General features: G+C 46.7%; 1 protein-coding gene, 1 non-coding gene and 1 pseudogene across 25 annotated transcripts in view; 2 read left to right on the forward strand and 1 right to left on the reverse strand.

The window, feature by feature from the left end:
• Positions 1-630: 630 nt before the first annotated feature.
• MATR3 (matrin 3) overlaps positions 631-17037 on the forward strand; it is a 76447-nt gene continuing 60040 nt past the window's right edge. For 4 of the 24 annotated variants that reach the window (XM_078352987.1, XM_078353102.1, XM_078353143.1 and 1 more), the window contains exons 1-5: positions 631-690; positions 2180-2209; positions 4997-5078; positions 6028-6106; positions 8804-8991. Coding sequence is in view for 6 of the 24 variants with exons in the window: in XM_017964682.4 (XP_017820171.2) it covers positions 5045-5078; positions 8804-8991 (222 nt within the window). In the remaining 18 variants the exon portion in view is untranslated. The remainder of the gene's footprint in view (positions 691-2179; positions 2210-4996; positions 5079-6027; positions 6107-8803; positions 8992-17037) is intronic. The other 20 variants (XM_054246675.2, XM_078353014.1, XM_078353140.1 and 17 more) reach the window with 7 other exon arrangements.
• Positions 5446-5645, forward strand: LOC118151924 (small nucleolar RNA SNORA74). Its single transcript, XR_004740316.1, has one exon. It is a non-coding gene; the product is annotated as a small nucleolar RNA SNORA74 (small nucleolar RNA).
• Positions 10152-11091, reverse strand: LOC100390453 (N-alpha-acetyltransferase 10 pseudogene; annotated as a pseudogene).

The raw sequence follows: 17037 nt of genomic DNA on the forward strand, positions 1-17037 counted from the left end.
TGATTTTGCCATGGTGCAGGGCAAGTTTAGCAGAGAAAGCCACTGTTCTTCAGCTGCGGCAGTTCAGTGAAAAATCCCGCGGCAGGGCACTAGGGATGAGATCCTGAAGTGGTAAGCAGTAGGAGTGACTGGCTTAATCTATTCGAAAACCTCCCGGGAAGATCCCGAAGACAGCAGACCAAGGTGACCTGAGTGGGTGGGCGATCCATTAGCTGAATGACAGCGCTGCCGCGGAAAGCCAGAAAAAGGATATGCGTGGGAAGCGCAAAAGCGTGGGCTGGGTCTGCAGCAACGGAAAGGCGCCACTCTCGTGAGGGGAACCAGCGTTCCGGGGTGGCTCAGTGTGGGCAGACAGGAAGCCTGGCTCCTCTAGGACACACAGATTCTCTCCTGAGCAGCAGCGAAGTCTGTGCCCTTTCTATCCTTAAGAGATGGGATGGGAGTCCAACAAACGCAGCCATTGCTGAAACCCCAGCCCTTCTCTCCTTTAAGAAGCAAGATTACCTCTGCCACCGAACTCGCATGTTTTTTTTTAAGTCCGGCCTTTCCTAGGCTGGGTCAAGGGCCCCGCCCACTGAAGCCACGCCCAGTTGCCGCCCCGGGGCGGGGCTCTCCTGGGCTCTCGCCTGCCCTTTCCCCTCCGGCCTCTGCCGGTGCTGCTGCGCCCTTAGGAGCTCCGAACACGTGCGCGTGAGTAAGGGCCCATTGGGGAGAGTCCTTGGAGATTTCTCTGCCCAGGGAGAGAAGCAGTGCAGGAAGGCTTCTGCCGGTGCACGGGACGAAATTGGGGTTCGTCCCCTCGTGACCCCGAGCTTGGAGGGCATCTGAAAGAGACCTAGGCCCCAGAGTCATCCCTGTTGTTCCACCATCCCTCTTTCCTCTTCTCCCTAAGGAGTCTTCTAGAGCCTGACTCCGAGAGTCTCGATCTCCCAGTGCCAGGGGCAGGGACTTGGGAAGGTTTGTGAGGAACAAATGTTCAGTGGAACTGAGTCAGCGCCTTTAACCCGAGCCTGGAAAGGAGCAGGCTGTTTTTAGATCTGTTTTTAGACCCAGCGAACAATGAACCCTCTATTCATTTTCCTGTTCCTCTAAATTATGTGGAGGAAGTTAGGAGTGAAATTTAGGGATGGCTGGAAAGAGGTATGATTGTTGCCTTACATAAATTATGATGATGACTGTGTAGAAATACTATCATTTGTGCAAACATTTTGTTTATTGCTTTTAATCAGTAGTTGAGGTCTTGGCACGACTACTACCTCCAATTCCCCTCACACCCAATACTGCAGTTATTTTTCTAAGTTTTGTTTTTATTGTCCTTTAGGAAGTCCCATATTGGAGACCCTCCTCTAACCACTTTTAACTGGCTTTCCCATTGTTCACTGCCCATTTCTCTCACGGGATAACTTTTCCCTTTCTACTCATTCATATTCACCATCTAAGCCTTTTTTGGAATGTAGCTCCTCAGGTGTTTACTGTGTGCCCACACTATACCAGACATTACCCTGGGAGTTAGCTTATATTCCACTTAAGCCTCCCAATCACCCCATGTACAGAGTACTATTACTATTAGTAATATAGTGGGGAGTTGGGGAGAGATAGCATGGGGAGAAATGCCAGATATAGGGGAGGAAGGCAGCAAATCACACTGCCATGTGTGTACCTATGCAACAATCTTGCATGTTCTTCACATGTACCCCAAAAACTAAAATGCAATAAAAAAAAAGTAATATTCCATTAGGCTTGGTGCACTCACTCATGCCTGTAGTCATAGCTACTCAGGAGGCTAAGGCAGGAGGATCATTTGAGCCCAGGAAGTGGAGGCGGCAGTGAGCCATGATTGTCCCACTGCACTCCAGCCTGGGTGATGGAGAAAGACCCTGTAATATAATATCTCCATTTTACAAATGAGGAGACTGAAGTATAGAGAGGTTAAGTTACTTACCCAGTGTCATTTGGCTAGTTGCTGATTAGGTGATAGAGCATCCTGATACTTGTTTAATACTGTTGAACTGCTGTGGTGTATAAGTAACAAGATGTGAAAACAAAGCTAAACAAGGAGAAACTTTTGGTTTTGTCTGCTGTTTCTGTGGCTCCGGCCTAAGTTATGGAGTTTTGAGGGCAGGGACTCTGAGCTGCACACATGTTCTCTGTTGGCTGACTAACCTGAGTTTCATTGCAGAGAGGCCAGCTATGGCAGATGGAACTGCAGGTGAGTGCAACCCCTTTAGCCCTCTTGGCTCCAGCTGTAGGCAGCTGCCTAGGTTGTCTTGTACCTAGGCAAGTGTTACACTGCTGGGAGAACAGCAGCCAATAGCTGGTTGGCATTCTGGCCTTGGTTCATGCCAATTCTGTGTTGACTACCCCAGGATGCCAGCATAGTTGCTTATCCATTCAGGCCAGGGGTGTTTTTGGCTTCCCTGGGCCAAGCACTGAAAGAGTAAGAATTGTCTTGGGCCACACATAAAATACAGTAATGATAACTGATAGCTAAATAAAAAAATTTTTAAAATGCAAAAAAGAAAAATAACACCTCATAATGTTTTAAGAAAGTTTACCAATTTGTGGTGGGCCACAGGTTGGAAAAGCTTGCATTAAGATTTAATCTGAGAACATGACTTTTTGCAGAGAGAATAAGTCCAGACCTTCCTGAATAGTTCTGGTCTAACAGGTTTGGCCGGTGTGAAGTTGCTTGAATCATACCTTGGAAACAGAACAAAGCTAATGAGAAAGGGGAGTTGGTAAAAATAAATGGAAAAGTCACACTTTTGTTTTTTAGTGCCTACCAAGTGCTCAAAGGGGGCCAGATACAATGGGATTTTTGCTAATTTCATTAAAATTAAAGTGCATGGCTCCCACTACTCACCATAAAACCTAGTCATGATACCCTTTGTAGAGGGATTTTATAGCCATACTTATTTATGGGATGCCCTATTAGGGAAACTGATGCAAATTCACTTAAAAATTATGGGCATTCTCTAGCTTTTTTTTTTTTTTTGAGAGAGAGAGAGAGAGAGTCTCGCTCTGTCACCCAGGCAGGAGTGCAATGTCACAATCTTGGCTCGCTGCAACTTCTTCTTCCTAGGATTAAGAGATTCTCCTGCCTCAGCCTCCTGAGCAGCTTGGATTACAGCACCCATCACCATGCCTGACTAGTTTTTGTATTTTCACCATGTTGGCCAGGCTGGTCTTGAACTGACCTCATGGTCCACCCACCTCAACCTCCCAAAATGCTGGGATTACAGGCCTGAGCCACCGCCCCCGGCCTCTCTAGCTCTTTAATAAAATATTAAAATATTGTTGGGTGCAGTGGCTCACGCCTGTAATCCCAGCACTTTGGGAGGCCAAGTTGGGTGGATCATGAGGTCAGGAGTTCAAGACCAGTCTGGCCAACATGGTGAACCCCTATCTCTACTAAAGATACAAAAAATTAGCTGGGCATGATAGCATGTGCCTGTAATTCCAGCTACTAGGGCGACTGTGACAGGACAATCGCTTGAACCCAGGAGGCAGAGGTTACAGTGAGAAATCATGTCATTTCACTTCAGCCTGAGCGACAGGGCAAGACTCAAAAAAAAAATTGATTAAGAGGGCTCTGGGAACTGGTTAACTACAACCACCCTAATTTCTCCTTTAGGCAGGCAATATATATATTCACTTTAGTTGCTTATTGATTTTCAGAAATGAATAGTTGGCAGCCCCATTAAAGTGGTAGATATTGAGTCCCCTTTGTAGTAATTTTGTTCCCAAGTAGTTGGGATGATAGGTGCACACCACCACAACCAGCTGTTTTTTTTTTTTTTTTTAAGACAGGAGTTCTGTCCTCCAGGCTGGAATGCAGTGGCATGATCTCTGCCTCCCAAGTAGCTGGGATTACAGGTGTGTACCACCACACCTGGCTAAGTTTTGTATTTTTAGTAGAGATGGGGTTTCACCATGTTGGCCAGGCTGGTCTCAAACTTCTGACCTCAGGTGATCTGCCTTTCTCCGGACCTCATGATCCACCCATCATGGCCTCTCAAAGTGTTGGGATTATGGGTGCGAGCCACTGTGCCTGGCCTTTTTTTTTTTTTTTTTTTCCAGTTTGTAGAGAAAGTCTCACTATGTTGTCCAGGCTGGTCTCGAACTCTTGGGCTCAAGGAATCCTGCCTCCCAAAGTTCTGGGATTGCAGACATGAACCACAGCACTGCGCTGGCCTGGAATGCTAATCTTTTGAGAAAAAATGACCCTCAGTTGCTGTGAAAAGTGACATCCTAGTTTCCACAGGAGGAACTGGGGAGGATATTGGAGGGCAGGGGAGTTGTTTATCAAAGCTTGTTTTGTTAGATCAGTTGGCATTCCCTTAATAGGATTCTCTCAGCTAAATGTGAGTGCATTGTATGAATGCCTCAAGTGTTAACTGAATAGCCTTTTACATATGGGGTCTTAAAACTAGTAATATCTGTAGGGCTTGGGGGATGGTTAGCTTTATGGTACTCTAGGCAGGGAAAAGGTAAATTATGGTAAATAAAGTAATTCCTGACTGAGGCTATAGAAAATAAAGTAATTGTATATGTTACATTGGATACAATGTGATGTTTTCGTATACGTTTACATTGTGGACTTAGTAAATCATGCTAATTAAATCTATCACCATCACCTCACATACTTATATTTTGTTGTGGGGAATACATTTAGTATCTTTTTGCAACCTGTAATCCCAGCACTTTGGGAGGCTGCAGTGGGAGGATCATTTGAACCCAGGAGTTTGAGACTAGGCTGGGCAACAGAACAAGACCTCATCTCTATAAAAAATAAATCAGGCGGGCATGGTGGCATGCACCTGTAGTCCCAGCTGCTTGGGAGGCTAAGCTGGGAGGATCACTTGAGCCAGGAGATTGAGACTGCAGTGAACCATGGTCATGCCACTACTCCAGTCGGGACAGAGTGAGATATTATCTCAAAAAAAAAAAAAAATATATATATATATATACAGTGCTTGTTTGTCTTCCTTTTTAGGATGACTTGAAAGTAGGGCATCCTTCAGCCTTCTGAAGAGAGGAAATAATGGCAGATGACAGTCTGCATGTGCAGTTTTCAGGTAAATATCCCCGTTCATTCCAATATTGACTACCGCCTCTGTGCCAGGCCTGTTGGCTAGTTGGTATCTATCAGGAAACAATTGAGAGGCAAATTAACCTATATTTGTAAGATCCATGAAGGAAAAGACAGGATATCTTGTTTTATTCACTGCTAGATCACAGCGCTTGGCACATGGCAGGAACTTTCTGAATGTTGGATAAAACAACTGAAAATATGAGAAAGGGATTCCTGTTAAAGGGTTTGACAGCAGGGTCTGCAATCAGTGCTTCCACGCCTGTTTTGAAGCCAACATTCAACTGATACATCTTCTACCTGGAGTGCCTAGGTATCTGAAACAAATAATGAAAAAGCTGTTTCAGGAATCATCCAGCAGTTGTCAGCTATCCAGGCTCATGTGATGCCTGTGATGGTGTTACACTGTTGGAAGAGCAAGCACTGTCTTTATTGAGGTTTGGCTCCAAGCACTGTTTTGGTGTTGTAGCTGAGTACCTTGGGCAGTGTTTTGCACCTCTGAGAGTGGAATGACTTCTTCTGTGGAGTTGGTCCTAGTCTGGGTGCAAACAATTTTTTTTCCTGTTAGAAAAAGGACCCTATCGGCCGGGCGCAGTGGCACATGCTTGTAATCCCAGCACTTTGGGAGGCCAAGTCAGCAGATCACCTGAGGTTAGGAGTTCAAGACCAGCCTGACCAACGTGGAGAAATCCTATCTCTACTAAGAATACAAAACGAGCCAGGCATGGTGGTGCATGCCTGTAATCCCAGCTACTTGGGAGGCTGAAGCAGGAGAATCGCTTGAACCTGGGAGAAGGAGAAGGAGGTTGCAGTGAGCCAAGATCATGCCATTGCACTCCAGCCTGGGCAACAAGAGCAAAACTCCGTTTCAAAAAAAAAACAGAAAAGAAAAAGGACCCTTACTAACAGACAGTCTGTCATTCTTTGAATCCTAGATGCCTTCACATGAATGTCATCTAACTCCATCAGGAACACAGATGTCTGACAGCCCTGTGTGACACCAAGATAACTAATGTATGTATGTTGTCTTTTTGTCATATGGGTCTCAATTATCTTATTATAGCTCAGATGGGATAGGGGGCTTAAAAGTATGTTTTTAAAAATTATGTAGAGTATCAGAATTTTAAGAGAATTTTTAGAATCTAAAGTCCAGCCCCTCATTTTCTAGAGCTCTGCTGTGCAATAGCTATATGCTACATGTGGCTGTGTAAGTTTGTAAAAGTTAAATAAATCACTGGCCGGGCATGGTGGCTCACGCCTGTAATCCTAACACTTTGGAAGGCTGAGGTGGGTGGATCACCTGAGGTCAGGAGTTCAAGACCAGCCTGGCCATCATGGTGAAACACCATCTTTAAAAAAAAGTTAAGTAAATATTTTTTTTGTTTTTTGATTTTTGTGTTTTGTGTTTTTTTTGAGACAGAGTCTCACTCTGTTACCCAAGCTGGAGTGCAGTGGCACGATCTCAGCTGACTGCCACCTCTGCCTCCTAGGTTCAAGCAATTCTGCCTCAGCCTCCAGAGTAGCTGGGACTACAGGCATACATCACCATGCTCGGCTAATTTTTGTATTTTTAGAGATGGGGTTTCACCATATTGGCCAGGTTGGTCTTGAACTCCTGACCTTGTGATCCGCCTGCCTCAGCCTCCCAAACTGCTGGGATTACAGGCATCTTTTTTTTTTTTTTTGAGACAGAGGTTTGGTCTTGTTGCCCAGGCTAAAGCACAATGGTACAATCTTGGCTTACTGCAACCTCTGTCTCCTGGGTTCGAGTGATTCTCCTGCCTGGAACAGCAGTGCATGATAAACTTTCTGCATTAGTGGAAATGTTCTCTGAGCTGCCCAATATGTTAGTCAGTAGCCTAACAGATTCTCAGATTAAGAAACTGATTTATAGGCTGGGCACGGTGGCTCACGCACGTAATCCCAGCACTTTGTGAGGTGGACAGATCATGAGGTCAGGAGATCAAAACCATCCTGGCTAACAGTGAAACTCTGTCTCTACTAAAAATACAAAAAATAAGCAAAAGTTTGAGATGTTGTTTTGGTCTTGTTGCCCAGGCTAGAGCACAATGGCGCAATCTCAGCTCGGCGCAACCTCACCTTGTAATGTCACATGCCTGTAGTCCCAGCTACGCGGGAGGCTGAGACAGGAGAATCCTATGAACCTGGGAGGCGGAGGTTGCAATGAGCCAAATTTGTGCCACTGCACTCCAGCCTGGGTGACAGAGGGAGACTCCATCTCAAAAAAGAAGACGAAAAAAAGAAACTGATTTAGGCCAAGCATGGTGGCTATGCCTATAATCCCAGCACTTTGAGGGGCCAAGGCAGGCAGATCGTGAAGTCAGGAAATTGAGACCATCCTGGCCAACATGAAGAAACCCCATCTCTACTAAAAATACAAAATTAGCTGGGTGTGGGAGCATGCCTGTCCTAGCTACCAGGGAGGCTGAGGCAGTAGAATCACTTGAACATGGGAGGCAGAGGTTGCAGTGAGCCATGATGGTGCCACTGTACTCCAGCCTAGCACAGAGTGAGACTCCATCTCAAAAAAAAAAAAAAAATACAAAGACAAAATCTTGAAAGAGAAAAAATAACTCAAAAAAAGAAAAAAAATCAGTAGTAAAAATAGTCTGTGTTTTTTGTGTGTTTGGGATTTGTGGTTTTTTTTTTTTTGCATGGGTTATTTATAGCCATTCTCTCCACTTTTACTGTGCTCCAAAGGGAGATGTTTTAAGAAAGAATAGCAGTCTTCACTTCTCAAACTCAGTCACAATCTTAGTCTGAGCTGGTAAAACCAAAATGGCTCCCAAGGAAAGAGAAAAATTTCCTGTCATGAATAGTCATAGTGTTTTAAATCTGGGGCCTCAAGTTCTAAGCATACAGGTTGTCTTCCTGACTACAGTAGGGCTATCCATGTGCAGAGAAAGGTTCCTCTGTTGCTACTTGAAAAGAGATAATTCATTGGTATTTGTGTTTCTGTATTCAATATCCCAAAAGGCATCAATGGCATAGTCATGTGCATTAAAATAATATGATGGGGTTTTCTACTTTGAGAAATGAAGTTAATTACTCACCTACTTATCCCTGTTTTGTTAGAGACAAGCTGCCCCCGAAAACCCCCTTAGTGCAGCTGACCCCCACTCTGATGGCTCTGCAGCTAGATTCCTAAACTCTTATCCAAGTGCCACAGCAAGGCTACCAGACATTCCACGTTGAGCAAAGCCTGATTAAAGCTGCCTGGGCAGCACAGGGGAGGTCATGAGAAACAAACCTTTGTTACATGTACTTGTAAATTCTTATTTTACACATACCTGTAAATTCCTGTTTTTTTTTTTTTAAACTGCCACCACAAAATTCACAGGATGATGTATTTGCAAGTCTGTCACAAACTGATAAACTATCTTCTTGCTTGTTACAAGCTGATAGATTATCTCAGTCTGGAGACTCCCTCAGGCCCCTCTCATCCCATATAAACCCCTCATTTTGTAAGCTCAGGGCTGCCTCTGACTGTTAGGAGCGGCCTGGCAGGTCAATAAACTTGCTTGCCTGACTTCGGGTCTACTTGTCCTTTCTCTTGGCTGACCTTACATTTTGGTGCCGAAATCCGGGAAGGGGTAGGCTCTAGCCTGGCACCCTTAGAGAGCTCTTTCTCTATACCTCCTTCCCTCTCTGATCATCCCTCTCCTGGCCATCCTCCCCTTCCCAAACCAGCTGAAGACCTGGAGGATCTCCCAGACTCTCCTGTTGTTGGCAACCTCATTCACCATCAGAGCCTCCACAGGGGTAAGAGAGACTCTTGCCATTTACCTGGAACTCTTGACCGTCTCTGCCTTCCTGAAAGACCCAGCACTGGGCCAACGGCTTCTTCAACCTCCGGGCCTCTGGTTCCTCCGTTTCAGGTATGCCTGACTCAGCAGCTACCTCCTCTATTCTGGACAAGGCCCACAGGAAAGAGGGCACCCTCTCCTGCCATCCTGGTCATCAGCAGTCTCTTCTTCCTCTACCTACATCCCCATTTGCTATGGGAGCCTCTCAGTCTACCCCTCCCAAAACTACTCCCATTGGGTGTCTCCTGCATAATCTTAATCTCGGCCTCCATTCAGAGGTTCATCCTCAGAGACCTTTACTGCAATACTGCTGGGCCTCAATACAAACTAAACAATGGCTCCCAGTGGCCTGAAAATGGCACTTTTGATTTCAATATACTTAGAAACTTAGACAACTTTTGCCACCACAATGGGAAATGGTCTGAAATTCCTTATGTTCAAGTTTTCTTCACTCTCTGTAGCCATCCATCCCTCTGCCAGTCCTGTTCTACTTTCCAAGTTATACTTGCTTGCTCCAAACCTGACTCTTCCCCGTCACCCTCCCCACAACCCTGGCCAATGACTCATCTCCTGTCACACTCCCCATAGCCCCAGCCAACTACTCCTTTTCCTTTGACCCCACCGATTTTCCTCCTCCTGGACTGTCCTCCCCCATATGCCCCTACTCTGGCCCAACCTCTTACCCACACCAACCACCCTGCATCTGACTGAGTCCTCCCTGTCTCCACTCTTTACCCGCCCAGCAACCAGCTCTCTTGCTTCCCCTCTAGGAGGTAGCAAGGACCAAAAGGATCGTCTGTGTCCACCTCTCCTTCTCCCTCTCTGATCTCTCCCAGATTGAAAAACATCTCAGGTCCTCCTCCTCCAATCCCGATACTTACATCAAAGAATTTAAATATCTCACCCAGTCTTATGAATTCACTTGGCATGATCTCTATATTATCCTCTCTTCTACCCTCCTTCCGGAAGAGAAGGGAAGAGTGGTTCACAGCTCAGGCACATGCCGATGATCTTCAGGCAAGATCCTACTAAGCTGTAGGAGCCACTGCCATCCCCTGGGAAGAGCCTTCCTGGGAGTACCATCCCACAGACCCTGGCCAGCTGTCCTTTAACCATATGATTACTTGCCTTATTACAGGCCTTTACACAGCTCCCCATAAGGCCATGAATTTTGAAAAACTCAAATTTCCCAAAAAGCAGATGAAAATCCTGCCCAATTTCTTTCCCACCTTACAGAGGCTCTCCTAAAATATACTTGTGTTGACCCTGCCTCCTGAGCAGGAACTATTGTTTTTTTTGTTGTTGTTTGCTTTTTTGTGCCACAGAGCAAATTTATTGTGAAAGCTCGTTGGGTGAGGAAGGGATGGGGCAGGCTCTAGGAGGCCGAGTCAGAGGCCTCTGAGCTATCTTTGACATCTGTGCTCTCTGTGGTCTCGCTGACCTCACTGAGGTCCTTGCTGTCCCCACCACTATCCTTGGCAGCCAGGCCCTTCTCCTCATGACAGGCCTCTCCTTAGCTTGGAGGTGAACTGCCTTTGCTCTCTACCTTGTTCTCGATGGCACCCAGCACCACGTGCCTGCCCTTCTCCTTCAGCTCCAGGTGCTGCCTCAGCTCATCGGCCATCTGGGTGAGATCCCGCTTCATGGCGAAGGCATCCTCCCCATGTGCATAGTATTTGGGCTCTACTTCACTGATCTGAAAGTTGAGGGTGTTGGAATAGAGGTGCAGGGCAGCCTGGTTACTCCTGACATGCAGGGAGACGTACTTGGCATTGAAGTTCTCTATCATGGCTTGAGAGGCCTGGTCCATCAGTTTCTGTGCCAGACCGATGAGGTGATGTGTCCATGAGGCACATCATATGGGTCCTTTTCCATTTTGGCCAGGACATACCCCACAATCTTCCCATTCTCACCCTCAGCAATGTAAGAGAGCTGGGGCCAGGAGAGGCCATGGTTGGAGTAGTATTTCACCTGGTACTTCTCGGGCAGGCAGAGGAGGTTGCAGTGCTGCATGTTCATCAGGTCCTCTAGCCTCACACTGCAGATGTTCATAATGGCGGCAGGGCTCGCGGGTCCCAGCGGATTGTGAAGGCACAGTCAGCTGCCGCCACGCTCCAAAGTGACACCAGGACAGCTGGGGCTGGGACCGGGGCTGTGCTAGCTGGGGTGGAATTGTTCTTAATACCCATTTTATCTCCCAATCTGTCCCTGATAAGATGGCCCTCAAACTAGACCTTAACCTGGCTTGCAAAGTAAATTAAATAAAGCCTGAAGAGAATGTGCTAAATACCAGCTTCTAGCTGTGGCTATCCATCATCAGCCTAGCCATTGTACCCAAGGGCACAAAAGACCTGATAGCGGTAGCCTCCTAGGCCTTGTTTTAAGTGCGGCAAAGAAGGCCACTGGGCATGGGCATGGGCATGTCCTAATCTATGAGTGCCAAAAAGCCCTTGCCCAGTCTGCCAGCAGACAGGACACTGGAAATCTGCTCAACAGACAGAAAAGCCTGCACCTCAGAGCCACCACCCCTTCAGCAAAACAAAAAGTGAAGCATTGCTTGTACTCCCACAGCTCCTCAGCCTAGTCACCAAAGACTGACAAGGCACAGGGCCCCCAGCCCCATCTGCCATCACTGCACCAGAGCCCAGGGTACCTCTTTTTTAATTGATACTGGGGCCACCTACTTGGCTTTGCCTAAATTCTCAGGACCAACTCATTCCTCTCAGGTCTCAGTTGTGGTTGATGGACACATCTCATATCCATGCACCACCAGACCTCTTACTTGTTCCCTGTTTGATACTGTTTTCTTACATTCTTTCCTTATGCCTCATTGCCCCATCCTAGGCTGAGACCTCCTAACCAAATTCAAAGCTTCCATCACCTTTTTCTGTTCTCCACAACCAGATTCTCTCCTATTCCTCTCTGGTACCACATCAGCCCTTGACCCCTCCCCCCATTATTCACTCCCCACTTCTCTTGTTAATCCAATAGTGTGGGATAACACTACCCCTTCTCTTGGAGCTCAGCATGATCCCATAAAAATCCAGCTAAAAGACCCCTCCAAATTTCCTGATGTCTCTCAGTATCCCATTTCATTAAGGCACCTAAAGGGCTTACAACCCATCGTAAACAGACTCCACTTACAAGGCTACCTTAGGCCAATTAATTCTCCATACAGTACCCCTATACTCCCTGTCACAAAGGCAGGTGGCTCATATCAGCTAGTCCAAGACCTCCAGCCCATCAATCAGGCAGTCCTTCCCATCCATCCAGTAGTTCCCAATCCCTATAGGTTCTTTTCCCTTGTCGCTCCAGACACAACCCGTTACATGCTCATTGATCTAAAGGATGCCTTTTTTTTTTCTTTTTTTTTTTTTTTTTTTTTTTTGAGATGGAGTTTCGCTCTTATTACCCAGGCTGGAGTGCAATGGCGCGATCTCGGCTCACCGCAGCCTCCACCTCCTGGGTTCAGGCAATTCTCCTGCCTCAGCCTCCTGAGTAGCTGGGATTACAGGCACGCGCCACTGTGCCCAGCTAATTTTTTGTATTTTTAGTAGAGGGGGGGTTTCACCATGTTGACCGGGATGGTCTCGATCTCTTGACCTCATGATCCACCCACCTCGGCCTCCCAAAGTGCTGGGATTACAGGCGTGAGCCACCGCGCCTGGCCCCAAGGATGCCTTTTTTATCATTCCTCTTCACGCTGACTGCCAAGTTGTTTTGCTTTCACTTGGACTGACCCTGAAACCCCCCAGGTCACAACAACCTACTTTGACAGTCAGTTCTCCCCTAAGGCTTTAGAGATAGCCCTCATTTCTTTGGACAAGCTCTAGCTCAAGACGTCAACTCCCTAGATTGCTCCCCTAGCCGGCTCCTCTAGTATGTGGACAACCTCCTCCTCTGTAGCCCCTGCCTAGAGGACACTCATACTCACACTATTACCCTTCTAAACTTTCTTTGCACCCTTCTGTGCTTTCTTGCTTCACCCTCCAAAGCACAACTCTCCATTCAAACAGTGACTTACTTAGGAGTCCCAACTGTCCCCTGGGGCCCGAGCCATGACCCTGGCACAGGCAACATTAATAGACAGCCTACCTCCACCCTCCTCTGAGAGTGAAATCCTTTCTTTCTTAGGACTGGTAGGCTTCTTCAGAATATGGATTCCCAAGTTTGCCCTCCTAGCCCGCCCCCTCTATGAAACAGCCAAAGGCCCTCTAAATGAGCCCCTAAATCCTTCACACAACATAATCCTTAGCTTCCATAAACTTAAAGCAGCCCCATAACTGCTCCTGCTCTATCTTTGCCTGACATCTCTCAGCTCTTCACTCTCCACAGCTGAAAACCATGAAATAGCCCTTGGTGTCCTTGACCGACAGAAAGTCCTTCCTTCACCCCCATAGCTTACCTATCTAAACAACACTGCCCGAGGGTGGCTGACCTGCCTCAGCCCTAGCAGCAGCCACCACCCTAGCCTTAAAAAGCAAAAAACTAACATTTGTTCAAGACACCACAGCCCACATAATCTACAAGATCTCTCCTCCTGAGTACTGAGCACGCTTTCTCCTTCTCGTACCCAACTACTCCATGCCCTCTTTCTTGAAAGCCCTGAGTGCCACTTTCCCACAACCGCCATCTTCTCCATGTACAAGGAGACCAGGCCCTCCCAAAGCCCCACAAAGGCCCCACCAACTGGACCCTCCTACCAGGAGAACACATCTTCCTGAAAACTCTTAACCCATCAAGCCTTAAATAAGTGGGAAGGCCGCTTTCAAGTTCTCACAGCCCTCACCACAGCTAAACTCTCAGAACATATCTCTTGGTAGCATCTTTCCAGATTAAAGAGCTCCCCAAACACCCACTGACTCACCAATTGGCATCCTCCACTGATTCTCCAGTACTCTTCTCAGCCCAACCAAACTCCATCTTATGCCTGTTCCTGAAGAAGACCCGCTGCTGTCAGCACCTAAGTCCCCCGCTCCAGTAAGCACACCTCTAGAGTAAAAACTGGCCATCCTCTTAAAAGCCACAAGTACTTCCCAAATCCCTAAAGAAACTTAAATGCCCTGACCCTCCCTATATTGCCACTTTACCCTCTTCCTCTACTCTGTCTGCCAAGACATCTCCTGGTTCTACCCCTAAACTCCCACTTTGACTCTGTTTTAGCATGGATAAATGACCTACTTTTTCTAAGGCATTCTGTGTGACTTCTGAGATGAAATGTAGCTGTTTACCTTTTTACTCACTCTTTGCCTATCTATCCCTCCTACTCCCTTGGCTGCCCAGCACCACCGCACCCCCACTTCCTATCATCCCTAACTACCTCTAAAAAACATTCAGCTTTGCTGAACCAATCCAACCTGACCCTAGCAAAAAATTGCTGGCTATGCCTCTCCCTGTCAGTTACCACGTATACTGCCATTCCTGCCCCTGCAAAAACCTGGGTTTTTACCAATTTAACCAACCTCCACCAATATGAAGGTCAAAGCCCCTTCCAGCTCTTAAACATGCAGTCATTAGCTGGATTTTGCATCTCTGAAACAACGAAAAATACCTTGACAGGACGTACAGTACAACTTCTGTGTTCCTATATCTCCAGTCTCACCCAATATACCACTATAATAGCAAGCCTATACACAGCCCCATACACAGCCCCATAATGGTGAATAGGCTTTAACTCTCTAAGCACCAATTTGCTTTCAACGCAGTGTCTTCAAGCCTACCTCTGGGGCACCTACTGCCCCGTCAATGCAACTAGACCTTATAGCTTTAGGCCCCAACCGACTATCAAAACTTCCAAGTCTCCCAGGCTGCTCCATTTAAGCATCCTGTCTGTTTTTCAGGACCCCCTAGAGTCATTAGCAACTTTCTACTTAACAATCGGGATTTTGCAATGGAAGGCATACCCATTGCATGACTATATACCCGTGGACCCCTTGCAGCACACCAACCACCCCTGAAGAATGGATCCTAGTAGAACCAAATGACTTTCTCCAAGGGGAAAACAAAACACACGGAGCTACTCACCTTGCCCCACCAACTCCTATTGAGAACAATAGACTCACTCACCTTTTCAACATACACAACCTGTTCTGTCTGCCCAGCCAACACATATTTTTCATGTGTGGGACCTCAGCTTACCTCTGTCTCCCCACTAATTGGACTGGCACCTGCATCCTAGTCTTTCTAAGCCCCAAAATAGACATTGCCCCAGGGAACCAAAGTTTACCAGTCCCCATCAAAGCTCAAGTCCGCCGGGGCCAAGTCTCGCAGTTAATACCCCTACTAATAAGACTTGGAATTACCATAGCCACGAGGGATAGCAGGGCTGTCCACCACCCTGTCCTACTATCACACCGTCTACAAAGATCTGTCAGATGGCTTACAAGATATAGCAAAATCCATCCTTGACCTCCAATCTTAGATTCTCTGGCAGCAGTCACACTCCAGAACCGTCGACATTTGGACCTTCTCACTGCCGAAAAAGGTGGACAGTGCACCCATTTAAGAGAAGAGTGCTGCTTCTACACTAACCAGTCTGGGCTAGTACAAGATGCTGCCTGACGGTTAAATGAAAAAGCCTCTAAAATCAGATAGTCTCAGGCTCCTGGATTAACCTTTGGAATTGGGCAGCACCATGGCTGCTGCCTCTCCTAGGCCCTGCCATAACTCTTTTCCTCTTTCTAGCATTTGGCCCCTGCCTCTTACTTCTCTTTACCCAGTTTTTACAGGACCGAATTACAGCTTTCACCCATGGGACAATACAAGATATGATGCTGCTCCAAGAATACCCATAGATTCAGGAATGACAGTCCCTACAATCTAGCCTCTCCCCTAACCATTGCCCCTCTAATATTACCTATTAAAAGGCTGGAATGTTATGGACAAACTGTCCTCTCAGTGCAGCTGATTCCCACCCTGATTGCTCTGCAGCTGCACTCCTAAACTCTTATCTAGGTGCCACAGCAAGGCTACCAGACGTGTTACATTGAGCAAATCCTGATTACAGCCATCTGGGCAGTGCAGGGGATGTCATGAGAAACAAACCTTTGTTACACATACTTGTACATTCCTGGTTTTTTTTTAACTCCTGCCACAAAAGTCACAGGATAATGTAAGTCTGTCACAAGCTGATAAACTATCTTTGTGCTTGTTACAAGCTGATAGATTATCTCAGTCCAGAGACTTCCTTAGGCCCCTCTCACCCATATAAACCCCTTGTTTTGTAAGCTTGGGGCTGCCTCCTCTGACTGTTATAGAGCAGCCTGGTAGATCAGTAAATTTGCTTGCCTGACTTTGGGTCGTCCTTTCTCTCAGCTGACCTTACATGTTGACTTGATTTTTTTTTTTTTTTTTTTTTGACAAGAGTCTCACTCTGTCACCCAGGCTGGGGTGCAGTGGTGCGGTCTTAGCTCACTGCAAACTCTGCCCTGGGATTCAAGCGATTCTCCTGCCTCAGCCTCCCAAGTAGCTGGGATTACAGGGGTGCACCACCATGCCCAGCTAATTTTTGTATTTTTAATAGAGATGGGGTTTCACCATGTTGCTCAGGCTGGTCTTGAACTCCTGACCTCATGAGGCACTATGCCAGGCCTGAAATTTGTTGTTGTTGTTCCCTTGAAAGACTCAGAAGAATTTTTTTTTAGTAACGAAATTTATTTCCTGGTGAGTCTAAGAAGATTAGTAGAACATTTCAAAGTAGTTTTTAAAATCTTTTTTGATAAAGGGTCTCACTGGGGTGCAGTGGCACAATCACAGATCACTACACCCTCGACCTCCTGGGCTCAAGCATACCTCCTGCCTCAGACTACAAGTAGCTGGGACTATAGGCATGTGCTACCATTCCTGGCCTCAAAGTAGTTTATTTTTAGAGACAGGGTCTCACTCTATCACTTGGGCTGGAGTGCAGTGGTGTGATCACAGCTCTCTGCAGCCTCAACCTTCTAGACTCACAGACTATTTTTACTATCAAGTGATCCTCCTGTCTCAGCCTCCTGAGTAGCTAATATTATAGGAGTCACTCGCTGGCCTCAAAGTAATTTTTTTTTTTTTTTTGAGATGGAATATTGCTCTGTTGTCTAGACTGGAGTGTAGTGGCACCATCTCAATTCATTGCAACCT

Source organism: Callithrix jacchus, chromosome 2 (genome assembly GCF_049354715.1).
Source record: "Callithrix jacchus isolate 240 chromosome 2, calJac240_pri, whole genome shotgun sequence".
NCBI lineage: Eukaryota > Metazoa > Chordata > Mammalia > Primates > Cebidae > Callithrix > Callithrix jacchus.